The 14,277-nt window shown below is 48.6% G+C and overlaps 1 protein-coding gene across 4 annotated transcripts in view; it reads right to left on the bottom strand.

Annotated features, from left to right (window-relative positions):
* MAPKBP1 (mitogen-activated protein kinase binding protein 1) overlaps positions 1–11,140 on the bottom strand; it is a 106,340-nt gene extending 95,200 nt beyond the window's left edge. For 3 of the 4 annotated variants that reach the window (XM_076344644.1, XM_076344647.1, XM_076344646.1), the window contains exons 1-2: positions 11,079–11,140; positions 9,896–10,239 (exon numbers count right to left, since the gene is read on the bottom strand). In XM_076344644.1, the coding sequence (XP_076200759.1) occupies positions 9,896–10,012 (117 nt within the window). In that variant the 5' untranslated portion in view covers positions 10,013–10,239; positions 11,079–11,140. The remainder of the gene's footprint in view (positions 1–9,895; positions 10,240–11,078) is intronic. The other variant, XM_076344645.1, reaches the window with a different exon arrangement.
* Between the last annotated feature and the right edge of the window lie 3,137 nt (positions 11,141–14,277).

The following is a 14,277-nucleotide window of genomic DNA, read 5'->3' as shown; positions in this document are numbered from 1 at the left end:
CTGTAAGCTACCCACCACAACAGTGATGTGGAAGACCCGCTTTTCCAGAAGTTACAGCCAAAAACACAGCCAAAGCAGTCAGTGGTGAGAAAGCTGAAGGAAGACACCTCTAGCCCAGAGTACCCTACCCTCATCCTCCCCCAGCGCCAGCTATTTGCACTGCTGATTGCATGTAAAATACAGCTCAACAGCTTAGCTCGGGAAGCCTGCGGAGACATGCAGCGCAAACCATGGATTATCAGGGAGGAAGATTATCCTCCCGGTGCAAGAGAAGGTGGAATCCCAATCCCAGCCTCAAAAGCAGCTCAGGGTTTCAGAAACAACTACGTCCATTGAGGTACACCACACATTCATCAGAAATATTTGTTAATGCATTTCTTTAAGAGCTTTTTATGTCATCTTGTCCCCATTCCCCTCCACCACCACTCCCATAGCAGGGTTTGGGGTGCAGGCTGAGTAAACACCCTCCAGCCAGCCCTCACAGTCAGGCAAGATACACAGAACCACTTTTGCAGCCTGTCCGGCCATGATTCAGTCCAAGAAAACCAGGTGAGCTGGGACCAGATGGGCTTAAACAAACAAAGCAGATCCCAAATTTGTCAGTTCCAGTTTACAGTCAGCAATGCTTTTGGACCCAGCTGCTTGAGAAGGATGACACCCCAAAGCAGGTTTGAAACAACTGTGCTTGGGACCACTATATCTAGCTCAAAACTGGGAGATAAGCCAAACACAAGGAGTTACACAGCTGTTTTAAAGCCCGGGATGCTGGGACACTTTGCAGTAAGTGGGTAAGTATCCCGTCTGTTTTACATTGAGGGGAAAAAGAGACTCAGATACAGTCTGAAGAGCGGAGCACAGCACCCAAAACCATTAACTGCATTTTAAAAAAAGAAAATACACAGCTCTGTTCCAAGGTTCGCTCTACCTTTACACATTTCAGCAGCACAGAAGCGTTGGTTAGGAGTGTGAAAAACATCACTCTTAGCCTAGACAAAGCTCTTGCAGAAAAGACACTAATATTGATGCAATGTAACTGGCAAAAAGAAGTCCTTTTACTGGTACAGCCTGTTTCTTTGAGGGACAGCATCATTCAATAGACTCTTTTGATGCTGTGTCACCATTAAGACAGCTTGTTGTGGAAGCTCAGCTTGCAAATTGTTTCTAGCACAGGCAAGTGCTTGGCCAAGTACACCCTTACACTCACGCCCACTCTGGATACCTCCGACACCACCCCCATCCTCTTATGGTCCAGGTCACAGCCCTGCAGCATGGCCATGGCTGAAGCACAGAGCACAGCAAATTCTGAGTACCAAGAGCAGTCACCGAAGAAGGCAGGTCTTGCACACACTCCTTTCATGCTCAGTCCTATTCAATGTTTTGGCAACTCCAGCATGTAGATTGCGTTAGGGACCGTGTAATGAACTCAAGCTCCTTTGGTGCAAACTCCTGGGCTGAGCAATGGTGGTGGTTTTTGTTGGGGTTTTTTTTTTGGCAAATGAAAGCATCCCTAGTACAAACAAGACTTCAAAGGCAAGCGGCCCCTTATGTGCTACTCAAAGGTGAGCAACCAATTTCAAAGTCCTTGGGTGAGCTCAAAGGCTACCACTGTTGAGCACAGGAGACGTAGCTAACACTTCAGTGCTGGCACTTCAAACAACAGCTGCCCTATGCTGAGCCTGCCTGTTCATAGGGAAGGGTTTCTGAACAGGCAGCACTGTTTTTCACAGTGCCTACTTGGAAGAAAAACAGGAGCAGAGAGTTTTAGAAGTCTGTATCCTTGAATCCACTGACACTGCCATAAAGTTGCTTTCTCCTTTCAGAAACTCCTCCATCTGCCTGCTCTCAAGCCATTTGTTGATGTTGTGACTCTCTACTACTATGCAACCTCCAATAATCTACTTTCTTCCAGAGAAAGGAGTCTCTCTGGGTCCGTGATGGGGGAAGTTTCAGCCTAACTATGCAAAGTGTTTGGGAGATGCAGAAACTAAAGAACCATCACTGTAAGGAAGGAATGTCATTGTTCAAATTCTACCAGGTAAGAAATCTCGTATTAATTGTTAAATCACGTTAGCCTTCTTGACCAATTGCAAATTTTAATACTGTATTTGGGAGGACAAGCAGGACTGGCTTTTATTGCTGTTGGCTTGGAAACACTGAATACAACAGCAGTTCGTAGACTTTTCTATAGCACTATTTTCAATCAGAGTTTCCCCACAGTAACTAACAACAGTACTGGTCTCCTGGGACACTAGCAAAATTACAAGGCTTACTGGGGTTTCCACAGCTCTAATTCATATGGTGCTTAATCTGCTTGAGCCTGTTGGAAAGTCATCATCACCAGAGCTACCGAAATCATTAGTGACAATGGAACAAAGTCAGCATTTACAACAGCACGGTTTGGGGACTTTTAAGCAAATAATCCTAAATGAACACACAGTCCTCATATGGGAGAGGTGAGAAACATCCCTGGTAATCTGCAAGAGACTAGGCTTTGTGGCTAAGGCTAAGATTTGGCCTCAGAGGATCAGGATTCAATTTCTAGGTCTGCCTCAGACTTCCTGTGAGAGTTTGGAGCCATGTCTGTATAGGAAAAGCATGTCCCGTTCCTCCCACACCTTTTTTTTTTTTTAAGCCTGAAGCTTCTCTGGGCTGGGTCTACTTTATCACGTCTGCCCAATGCTCACCAAAGCAAGGTAGAGATGGGATGCTCCTGCAGTCTATGGTCATACAAATACTAGCAGCAACTCACCTTTGCACTAATATTTTTGAAGATAGATCACACGGTACAGATCCACTGCTGGTTACAACAGCCGCAGGCCTCAGCTGTATTTTCCTTGCACAACATGCAGACATGCTCAGGGCAAGGCTAAGCTGCAATGTGGTGAAAGGAAATAGTGGGAGGTTTTTCTGAATTGCAATAGCCACCCTTTGGTGGGTACAGCCTCAGCAGAGCCCACAGGGTTTCAGAAATAGGGACCAGCCCACATCTGGAGCTGGAAACCAGAGCAGAGAGCACGCCACAACCCTGCTACGCACGTACAGGAACCCTTGGAAACTTCCAGCTCTGCAGAGGCAGGTACATCAGACACAAACAGAAGCCTGAAGTGACTGAAACTGGGCTTGGTGCTAGTTAATTATTCAGACCTTAGCTGGGATCACTCAGTACTAATATCAAGGCTTCATTCTGCTAAGCACTGTTTGAGTGCCATGCAAGTGCCACTCTCTGCCCCAAACATCAAGACAAGAGACCTTTTAAAAAAGCCAAAGACTAGCTAGTACATGGTGTCTGATTTCACTCTCACAGAGAAAACTGTACCAAGGCTAACCAAGCAACTTCTTCCTAAGACCTGATCAACAGGAAGCAAACCATCTTCTCAGCTTTGCCAGGCCAACAAAATGCTGACCACAACTTTCTCAGCTGGAAATGGAGGTGATGGCCTGCAGTTGCTTTCCACTAGACACAGAGGAGAGTGAAAAAATATACAAGTCATCTTACAGGCACTTGCAGACCCTTGATGATACAAAAGCAGATATTGATCCAACCTGGCCTGACTCCCAACCATCACTTCAACTGTTCTGCCCTCCTGAAACAAATGAGGTGATATACCACAGGTAGTGCCAAGCACACAGCTAGTGAAACAGATGGTACACTTTGGAGGAGGTCTCTTTCCACTGTGTCTGTGGATGCCTTTCTCCACCAGCCTTCCCTGCACCACAGTGAACAACAGCTCTGACCAGCAAGCAGCAAATGTACCACCTGCAACACCTCTGACCAGCCCTGACCTCTGCCATCTTACCATCCCAGCCAGGTCTTTGGCAAAACACTACATACTTCACAGCCCACTGCAGAACAACAGCCCACAAGCAAAAGGGGGTCGTCAGTCTATATGTGTATGGTTTATCCAGCACAGCAGGGACAGAGTAAAACCTGCTTATGAGTCTCTCCAGCCAGGTTAGCTAAGTCCCATGTGCCTTCTCAGAATACCCAGCTCATCTGAAGGAGGTGAAGAACAACATGCAAGCCAAGACCTCAGCAGATCTAAAAGACCATCCAGGAAAGCAGCGTGTGACCACTCAAGGGAAGCAGTAACCATTTAAACTCACTCAGCAAATGACCTGGTTTGTGTAATTTATACTGACTGCACCCCAGCTGTTAGCACATCATCGCTCCCCCCCTGCCACGGAGGGGTCTCCCTGCTGTCTTTCATGGTAAAGATAGCACATTATTTAGGGGTGGACAGAAGGGCGGATCTTTCCAGCAATCTTGTCTCAAGATTGGCAAGATGGGTCACAGTGGTTCATGGATACAGTTGCAGGCTACAAAACCAAACACATTGAATTGCTATATGCTTTTATATCCACCCTACTTCAAGAACCAGAAGCAATTGGTGCTGCAGTACACCATGTGGAACAACTTCTGCTTTGATATGCCCTGTGGCTGTAAGTCACATTTAACACTCACGTTCGGCTCCAATTCAGGCCAGGAGAGCTAGCCAGATCACCCTGTAATTTCAGGACAAGGCATAACACACATAGAGCAAAGAATGGAGTGAGGAAAACCTGTGTGTGAAATCGTTAACAAACACAGGGTCATCTTGAGCACCATGTATTTGAGGATGAAGGAAAAGGGACCAGAGCAGCCCAGTAGGGAAGGATTCAGCCCCTGAGCTATGACACTTTCAGTTGTTCCACTGACTCTATCCACAGATATGGACATGCCACTGAAATCCAGGTCTGGCTATGGAGAAGCTAACCAGCCTTTGTCCTCTGCTTTAAGAGACACTGTTATAAGCCTGACCAGAGACAGACATGAAATCCCTTCTCCCTTCTATCTCTGGACAGCAGCCTCTAAGCTGTTGAAGCAATTGGGTGTGTTTAGACTGAGCGGTGCAGAGCTGTGAGAGAGATCCCTAGCTATCAACCAGGGCCAAGCAACATTAATGGATATTAGCTTTGAAGCAGAACAGGCACAGCAGCAGAAGGCCAGACCAGGGTTAGATGCATCCTCTCAGCTGTGTCACTGGCTGCGCTGGTCCCAGAGCCGGTGGGCTGAGCACTGCTCAGACTCCAGTGGAGTGCAGAAGGGGAATAGGGCAACACTGCGCTGAACAGCTCCTCAAAAGCACCTTCATTATCTAAAAGACCCTTCCAAATCCTGCCAAAACAAAAGCTTATGACAGCATCAGACAGGCTGCTCTCTACCTCACCCACACAGCCAGGCTGCTCAGCCCCGCATCCAGCTCCCTGAGAAATGCTGCCCACAGGGAACCCAGCAGGCTCTGCTGCTGCAGGACCAAGTTGTTCCCAAAGGCTTACAAAGAATCCCACTCTGCAACAAGCCTCAGCTGCACCTTAATCGATTTAATAAGAGGTGATGATTTTTGAAGCATTTATACCAGCGAATCAAACTTGTGTGTCCTTTGGTTCTGTTCCAGTTCAGGTTCAGCAATTCTCAGCTGATCCAGTTAAGACCAGTAGCGGTCTAAACTGATTCGTGTTGGAAGCTACAATATTTTCAAACAAAAAGGACTGTGTACTAAAGGCAGGAAGCTACAGCCAGGCCAGAAACATCACTCCACTCTCCTGCATCCAGGACAGCTTGTGGTCCTAATCGAGCCCTGCAGCTTCTCAGGGGATCGAGGAACTGGAGAACTGCCTTGGGAATGCAAGGGACATGACAAGGCATGAGGGGTCTCAACCTTCCATGGATCCACTTCCCTCTTAAATCTGTGCCTGTGCACGTCCTGCTCACCGGCAGGACACAGAGGCAGGCGTACATGCTTCTGCTGCCCTAACCAGGGAGCTACCATCAGGCTGATGGGAGCCCAGAGGCTGGCAGTAAGAACAGACCATGCCTCACCAAAGGAGGACAGGAAACCCTGTCCCACCAGGAGCAACTTAGTCAGGGCTCATTTTCAGAACAAAAGCTCTCAAAAAGGTTTTGCAAAGCCACCCAGTCCAACCCAGCATCATGGAGTGGGAACAGGCGCTCCAGCTGCACATGCTTGCATGACACTTGGTGGGGGGGAGACCACAATACAACAGTCCCTGTGCTGAATGATTTCCTGCTGGGGAATGTCAGGTTTTAGTCAAAGCACCCTTTTAAACTGGCAACTTGAAATATTTCCGGCTTAGAAAAAACAAGAAAGATCAAAGAAACAAGCAGCAAATGCCAAATGTGTTTCTTTGACTCACTGGCTTACCGTTTTAGGGAAAAGCCTGTAGCAGGTTTTGTAGCAATTTGTTTCTACATTGACATTCGTAATCTGGTTTGACTGAGGATACCCCCCCACACACACCCTAAAATAGGCACAGCTACATCAGTTAAAAAGATGCTTATATTCACAAGAGTAGAGCTTAACAATATGAACAGTCCCTGCAGGAACTGTACCTGCTCAGGTAAATCACTTCCGTGAGTAGAGAGAGATTTGTGTAGCCAAGTTCCAGGGTACTACAGCAACCAGGGCATTTTAGCAATGGAAGATGGCTCAACCCTTAGCTTCCCCCACTGTCCTGCTAGTGCCGCTCATTCAGGGTGATCGATGCTGCTTCAAAGGCACTCAGTGCCCAGTTTCTAACTCTGTGTCTCTACTGGAATCACAAGCACGGTGACCAGATGCATGGCTGGGTTTCTGGTAGGGCTAGTAATCCTCTAGAAATTGAACTCAGGCCAACCAACTTATCTTGGTTATCTTGGCAGTATTGTTAGTACAGATGGGAGGAAATTTTAGCTTCCAGCCACCACACTGACATGTTACAATCCCAACACTCAACAGGCCTAGACTTAAGTCACTGTACTCTAGGTCTATATTGGTTCAACACAAAAAATGGAGATCTGGAGAGGACAGGAAAAGTGGATTCAAGCCATGAACATCAGAAGTCACACAAAAAAAAGTCTAAACACAGAGCTAGTCACGCAGCAACAAAAATCAGGACTCCCACAAAACAAAAGTTGTTTTCAAAAAGCAGCAACAAAACCAAACACTACATCCAATTTGTCAACAAGCTTTACTTAAAGAGCTCCTGTTCCTTCCCCTTATTTTTTTTTTTAAATATGCATGGTTATGTATTGGTTCCTTAGTTTTACTCCTGTAGGGATCTCCTGGGGCTGCACAGTAAAACCATGCATTAATTATGGGCAAGGAATAGGTCCTAATAAAAGTCACAAAACAAGTTCTCTCTTGTACAGCTCCCAAGTAACACATTGCACGTCCTGCACAGCCCTCATGCAAAATATCTGTACTTACCCACACTCCCCCTTCCAGAGCAATGCACAAACAGGTCTCTGCGGAGCCAGCTTCCCACAGCCTGCCCACGTCCAGCCCAGCATTACATGGCTGCTTCGCTGAAAGGAGCCAGTTTTCACAGGGCTTCTCTTCAGCATAACAAAGTGCCCAAGGGGACTGTCCCTAACCACTGAGACGGCCTGGCAAGCCTCACACCACCAAAGGGTTGTTTAGGAAAGAGCAGGGACACCAGGGACACTTTCCACTGGAGGGGAAAATCACAGCTCATGGAAGTCAAGGCAATGCCACTGAGGGTGCTTGTCCATCTTAAATTGAGCAGCTGGTTGCAATAAAAGCTTGAGGGATTCAGAGGAACCACAGGGCTGTTGAGGGCTTGGTCTTCACCTACATCTGCATGTACAAAGCACAATATCACCTTTCAGGCATTGATCTAGGGCAACAGTCCTGCTCCATCCTTTGTAACCAAGCAGCATTCAGCAGAGATGACCAGCCAAAGCTACCAGCTTCATAGGCCCTTCCATACTTCCATGTGACGAGTCACATGCACCTCTTGGAGCAGTCATTTCTCAAAAAGTCCAAGAGACAAAGATGCCTGAAAAGCCCCTCCCTGCAGGTCAGCAAAGATCCTTCAGGAGCGATATGTATGACGCTCAATTTCAGTCCCAAGGGATTTACACTCACACCAAACAGCAGACTGAGAGGATCTGTTTCCTGCTATTTTAGAAAAGTAGAGCTGCTTCTCACCTTGGAAGGCAGAGGAGCACACACATAGCAGAGGGAGCATCTCCACAGATATCCAACATATGTCAGATCTTTGGTAAGGGGCCCACTCCTGTTTGCTTTGCCCGCTCCAGCTGTCCCACTGAAGGCAGGCCATAACTCATTTGAGGGAAATTCAGAGCAGATCACTTTAGGAAACCAACACCAGCACCTAACTCCTCATCATGACAAATTGCTTCTACCAGCAAACTCCCCAGCAGTTCCTTTGCATCTCACTGATTAACTGCTCTTTCTCATAAGATATACAAAATCCAGCCCTCAAACCCTAATTTGATGGTGTGGAATGAATCCACGATATCCCCAGGGGATCAGACAGACCTGGCTGCACACTGGGAGACAGCACAAGGGATACAGCAGAGCTCTTCTAAAAGGCATGTGCAAGGAAAACAAAACAAAACAAGTACCAGAGAAGACCCGGTGTATGTAGCAGCAGGTCCCAGCTCTGAAAAGGAGTGTGCAGACCTCAGCTCCTGTTCACAGAGCCAGAACCCAATGCCCACTGTACGTGGTGGTACAGGTGGCTTTTGGCTCTTTCAACAGAGGTCTCTGCAGAATACAGATCGACAAACTGCTCTTCAGCAGTTTGCTACAAAGCACGTTTCACTGGCAGTCCACAGGCTGCATTAAATGCAGCACATGCATGCACATGCACACAGCAAGATCACGCATGAACACCATGGACTCTCCTCTAGACAACTTTGAGGAAGCCCAGCAGGTTTTTCTCTTGCTTGGCAAGAGAAGAATATTGTGTTCCTTGGTATTGAACAGCCATCTCAGGGAAACTCTGACCTGAACCAAAGTTCCGAGAACAGGATTTCATGCTGGGGACAGGCCATTTAGGTAAGGTGTCATTTACTTCCCCTGAAGTTTTACACACACTCTGCACTCCAAGAGATAAATTTTAAAGCACTACTGCTTTGTGACAAATGAATGCACTTTGCAGTCTTGGACTACAAGCATTTCTTATTTATTAGTGAGTCTTCACAAGGGGGGAGGGATTAAACTTTCTAGTTATGGAGAGAGAGAGCTACACAATGGCTGAGTGATTTGCCCAGGGTTACAAGTGAATCAGTGGCAGGGACAGAATGAGGTGCCCTGACTCAGAGGCGCCTGCTGTCAGCACAAGGCAATGCCACCCAGCTCCTGTTCTCCCTACAGCCAGGGTTAAGTCATCCTCCTCTCCTCATGATACCAGTCAATTCCCAGTGACTGTCTGTCAGGAATTCTCCACAACACCAGGAAGAATGATGGATTTTTCAGGCAGAAGCAATTATACCCCAGACAAGACATCCCCAAACGAAGGGGGTCTGAGGCACACAGAGGAGGAACATGGAGGAAAGAGCATCCAGGCCTGTGGAATACAGACCCCATCTGAACAGTCACCTCCAAGACACGTCTCGCATCCTCCATCTTTCAGACCATCCCACCCTTCCCCATATGATCACAGAACACTCCTTTGCAGAGCTGAGAGCAATTGCTTACACAGAAGAACAGGTCTTTGTGTATCATTAGCTGCCGGTAACGCAGGTTAGCAGTTGGAAACATGGAGGAAGACGCAGCACTATATCTCCTGTCAGTCATCTGTAACAACTCCACACACCACAGTGTGGGAAATCCCAAAAGCTTTCTGATACAGACTGGGTACATAACACACAAGGAAAAAGAGTGTGTTTCAGAAGAGGGACCCAGGCTTTAGCAAGGATCTGCAGCACAGTAAAGATCCCAACTAAAAGACAGACTACAGTCACATATCAGTTGCTCTGCATCACTCTACAGTTACACCAGGTCTCCCAAAGCAGTATTGTTAGTACAGATGGGACCTTAGGCAACAAAGTTAAAGCATGCTGGCCACACCACACAGCACTCACCTTGCTGCCTATATCTTCACGCTTGTTCCCAGGCTTGCTTCTCCTCAGCTTAATGGAAGGGGAGCGAAGTAGATTTTTGATCCGACTTGTTATTGTAGACCCTTCGACCGACATCATCTCCAGGTGTCAAGAGGGTATTCACTCCACACATAAACTGTGCCCGGGGAACGAGCCCAGGTTTGAGGCAGAAATACCGATGTGCTCAGCTTTGCTTACACTCGTTCACATATCTCTCAGCGATTCTGCTCGGGAACTCCACTCCTGTTACACTGCAAAGCTATTCACAGAGGCTGGCAGACTTTCCTTTTGCAGATTCCAGAGGATCAAATCAGCAGTAATCTAAACTGAAAGATGCACCCGTGAGTCAATATGACATTCGCAATAAATTCTAGCCTCATTCTTTGCAAGAAATGGCAAATGCAAGAGTTTACAATAAGGATAGGTGCAGTATTACTTATTCTCAGAGGCTTCCACAAAAATTATCATCCTTTTAGTATCAATTAGCACATCTAAACCAATTTCCAGATCCAAAGTTTAGATGTTTTACACTTCAGTATCATCTTATGACAAAGACAAAAATTCCCACCATTGCAGTCCATTAACGGGGTCCATCCAGCCCCTTGCTTTTGCTCCATACACATCCATTCCACCTTAGGCTTCAGAGTCTAGAAAGCACAACGCTGTACTTGATTATTAAACACCAAGTCGCAGAAGCACACCAAGAATAAACACGAGGGAATTTTTAACTCCCACAAATTTAGCTCTGCTTTAAGTATACATATATAAAGTGTGTGATATCTGATAATAAAGGCATATAATATTTCACATCCCCGCACCCCCTATTTATAAAGGGGATCAAGGAGGAACTGTAACTGCTGCCAAAACCTTCACCTTTCCCGAAGCCCCGGCGGTGGCCGGAGAGCAGCGGGGGGAAGAGGGATCCAGTCAAAGCCTGCAGTAAGTTATCCTGCCGGCTTCCGTGCAAAACGGGGGCGGGGGGAAGAGGGAGCGAGAAAGAGAGAAGGGGAGAGAGAGGAGAGGAGAGGAGAGGAGAGGAAGAGAGAAACGTCCAAGCCAGCACAACCGCCAGCCCCTCTCCCCGCGGCGGCAGCACTGGGGGCTGAGGGGACGCGCCTCCTTCCCCCCCTCCCCAGCCTAACCCGCCGGGTTAAACCTCTCCTACCTGGTGCCCAGGGGCGGCTCTGCCGGCGAGGCCGGCGACCACGGTGCCCCGCAGCGCCTGCCCATGCAGCCGGCCTCCCCCGAGGAGGGGCCGCGGCGCGGGCCGCCCCCGCGGGCGGGGCGGGGGCCGTTCCCTCAGAGGCGGCGGCGGCGGCAGCAGCAGCAGCAACGAGGGGCGGCTCCACAGTCTCAGGTCTCGGCCAGACGCGGGGGGCCGAGGCCGCCCGCCGAGCCCCGCGCCGGCGCCGGGAGCCCAGGGGCGAGCGCCCGCCCGCGCCGCCCAGCCGCTCCCCCCGGCGGCCGCAGCACCGCCCGCATCCCGGGCCGGCCGCCCGGCCGCGCTACGGCGGCCTGCGCGGGTCAAAACGCGGCGCGCAGCTGGGGGGCGGCGGAGGGAGACGGGGCGTCGTGCAGCCGGCGGAGGGATCGCGGCGTGGCGGTGGGTCGTTTAGAGGCGGCGGGGTGGGAGTTGGCGGCAGTGGGGCCCTGGTGCACTGTAGCGGGTGGAACTGGAGGCGCACCTCACACCCGAGAGACAGGCGGGACCCGGAGGAAGGCAAGGGCACGTAGAGATCTGCTCTGCCGGGCCCGCCGCCCTTCGGCAGCCTTGGTTGTGTCCCGCCTGCCGGCGGCCCCGTGCCGATGGGAGCATCACGCTAGCCGGTCTGTCCCACGCTCCTGGCCGGCCATTTCTGGCTTGGCGCCACAGCCTGCCTGTGCTGACAGGACCCCTCTGGGGAAGCGACAGGGCAAGGGGCTGTGGGACTGCATGGCCCTGCCACTCTGGGGTGGGAGAGGGGACAGAGGGTGTCAGCCTGTGCCCACGTGCTGTGGGATACCCGGGTTGGCCTTGTCACACACTGCATTGCTGTCACACCCGTGGGGTTTCCAGGCCGTCTTGAAGGCAGCGGTGCGTGGGGGTGCTTCTAGAAAGACATGGCTCCTGCATTTCACTATGGAGGTGAAAAAGTTGTTTTTTACCTCAGGGTAGGCGGACTTGGATGATGCACATCTTCTAAATCACGGGTGTTTGGATCCTTTAGTGGGGCTACAACAGTCACAGAGCTAGCTGATGCAGAGGCTTCTGGCAAAGCCAAACCCATAGCAGCTGAGCTGGTCGTTACTGGATGACCACAGGACTCCACAGCCCCACAATGGCATGGTAGGACTCCACTGCAACTGTGGTCGGTTCCCACCTATGAAGCGGTCCTGGAGCTCCTTTTCCGCTCGGCTCTCTAAAGTTTTTGCTAAGAGTCCGGCAGCCCACTGTCACATCAAGGTGTGGGGATGGAGCCCATGGAATCAGAAATTTGGATGCTTGTGTGCTAGCTCATAGCACAGGTAAGAGCCTAGAAGCAAACATACACCAGGACAGCAAGAAGGTTTTGCCCTGGAGCTGCTTAATAGCTGTTCCCCATGGAAGGGTTCAGAAGCCACTATGCTAATTCTTGTGCTTCCCAAATGGGGACAGACAGGTGCCCTACCATGCTGTGGCAGGTACTAACCACATGAGAGGAGATGGGGAGGCAGATTTCACAGACCACCAAGCCTGAATTGCTATAAAAGGGTGTACATTTAGGATGTATCACTCTTTCTAAGAGTTCAAAGAGACTGTACGTGGCCACACTGGCCTAACATACATCTCCACACCAAAGCCCTAAGGAGAGAAAGGAAACCAGCATTTCTTAGGGTGGAAAAGTTCTGCTAGCACCCACTTCCTTAACATGCTTTGCCATTTATTGCAATCTATCCTCTGTCCTTGGATCGTCTTTCTGGCTCCCTATTTCCTACAGCAGCTGCCCTTCCCAAACTTTGCCATCTTTGGTGACTGTCCCATCTTCAGTGACTAATGCAAACCCAGAGTATTCGTAGCGATTGGAGATGATCATTGCAAAAATACAGTCCATGAAAATTTGCTGAAGTTCAGGCACAGATTTACCATGACAGATGATCCACATGTGGGCTATGGTCTTCCCCTTAGCAGTGCCCGTTGTGGCCAGCACACAGCCAACGTCACAGCTTGTGACTATGTGAACCTGCACCGCCTGAATTTCAGGAAAAGGTTGTTTGCATTCAAACGAATGATCCTGAGCATGCACAACGGCTTGCAGGATTAGGATCTTAAGGCTTGACTGGTCAGAAACCTGCATGTATTGATGAAAACACCCAGAGGCATAACACAGGACATCTTTCTAATCTCTGTCAGCTCCAGTTGTGTCATAGTAGCCTGCAGGAAGTGATTTTAAAATGTCAATTTCTAACCTTTGTTAGGCTTTAGTTTTGATACACAGGTGGAATAGAGAAATCCATGCTTGTTGCTGTGTCAAAAAGTCACAAGGTTCCAGGAACCATGGCTTTCCAAAAGAGACCAAATTTTGTGAGATTTACAATAAAATTGCAAGAGTTCGTAACGTTGCAATTATTTTTAAAATAAAAGTAATTGAAGTCCATGGAAGCTAGGAATATAAGTATAAAATCATAGAATCGTTTAGGTATCTTAGCTTTCAGCCCCAGACATGGCCTGCAACCCAAGAGGTGGCACATAAGAAAAGGATTCTTCTAGAAAATGTGAATGTTGTCCATTCCTACCGACCCTATTGTCCTATTGCTGAATAACAGTGCCCTGTTGCTAAGGGTAAGGAGAAATTCATGAAGGAAACCAGAGCTGCTGCTGCAAAAATAAAACCCCTCTTCTATGAAGATTTACACATGTGTTTAGTTTTATCCAGACTATCAATTCTAGTGAGTGGAACTACTCACACTGGACATGGAGTTAAAAATGTGCACCAGCCTGTACAGGACTGGGACCTGGCACTGCACAGGGGAAAAAAATAGTTGATAGTTCTTAAATTTCTGCTGTTCAACAGTAAAACATCAGAGTCATCACATTTGGGAGAAACATGCATACATTTGAGAAAGAACTGAGAGACGTCTTTGAAAACAAGGGACAGCTGAGATGTTTGCTTGGGAGACGCTGTTTAAATGCAACTAGCATTGTTCCTCTTTTGTTGAAAGCTGAGCACAGCATAATGTGATTTGTGATTACAATTCTTTGTGTCTGTGAAGCGACTGAAGAGACAGGCTAACTCTGAAACATCAGTGAACTTCTAAATTCAGTGAAAAGGAACTGGGACAGGGAACGGATGTTGCTGATTTTCTGACTAAAGCATACTACCTTTCTAGTTATTTTTTAAGCAGGA

Source organism: Aptenodytes patagonicus, chromosome 7 (genome assembly GCF_965638725.1).
Source record: "Aptenodytes patagonicus chromosome 7, bAptPat1.pri.cur, whole genome shotgun sequence".
In the NCBI taxonomy this organism is placed as follows: domain Eukaryota; kingdom Metazoa; phylum Chordata; class Aves; order Sphenisciformes; family Spheniscidae; genus Aptenodytes; species Aptenodytes patagonicus.
The sequence above is the reverse complement of the archived record's forward strand: the minus strand, read 5'-3'. Positions and strand labels throughout refer to the sequence as shown.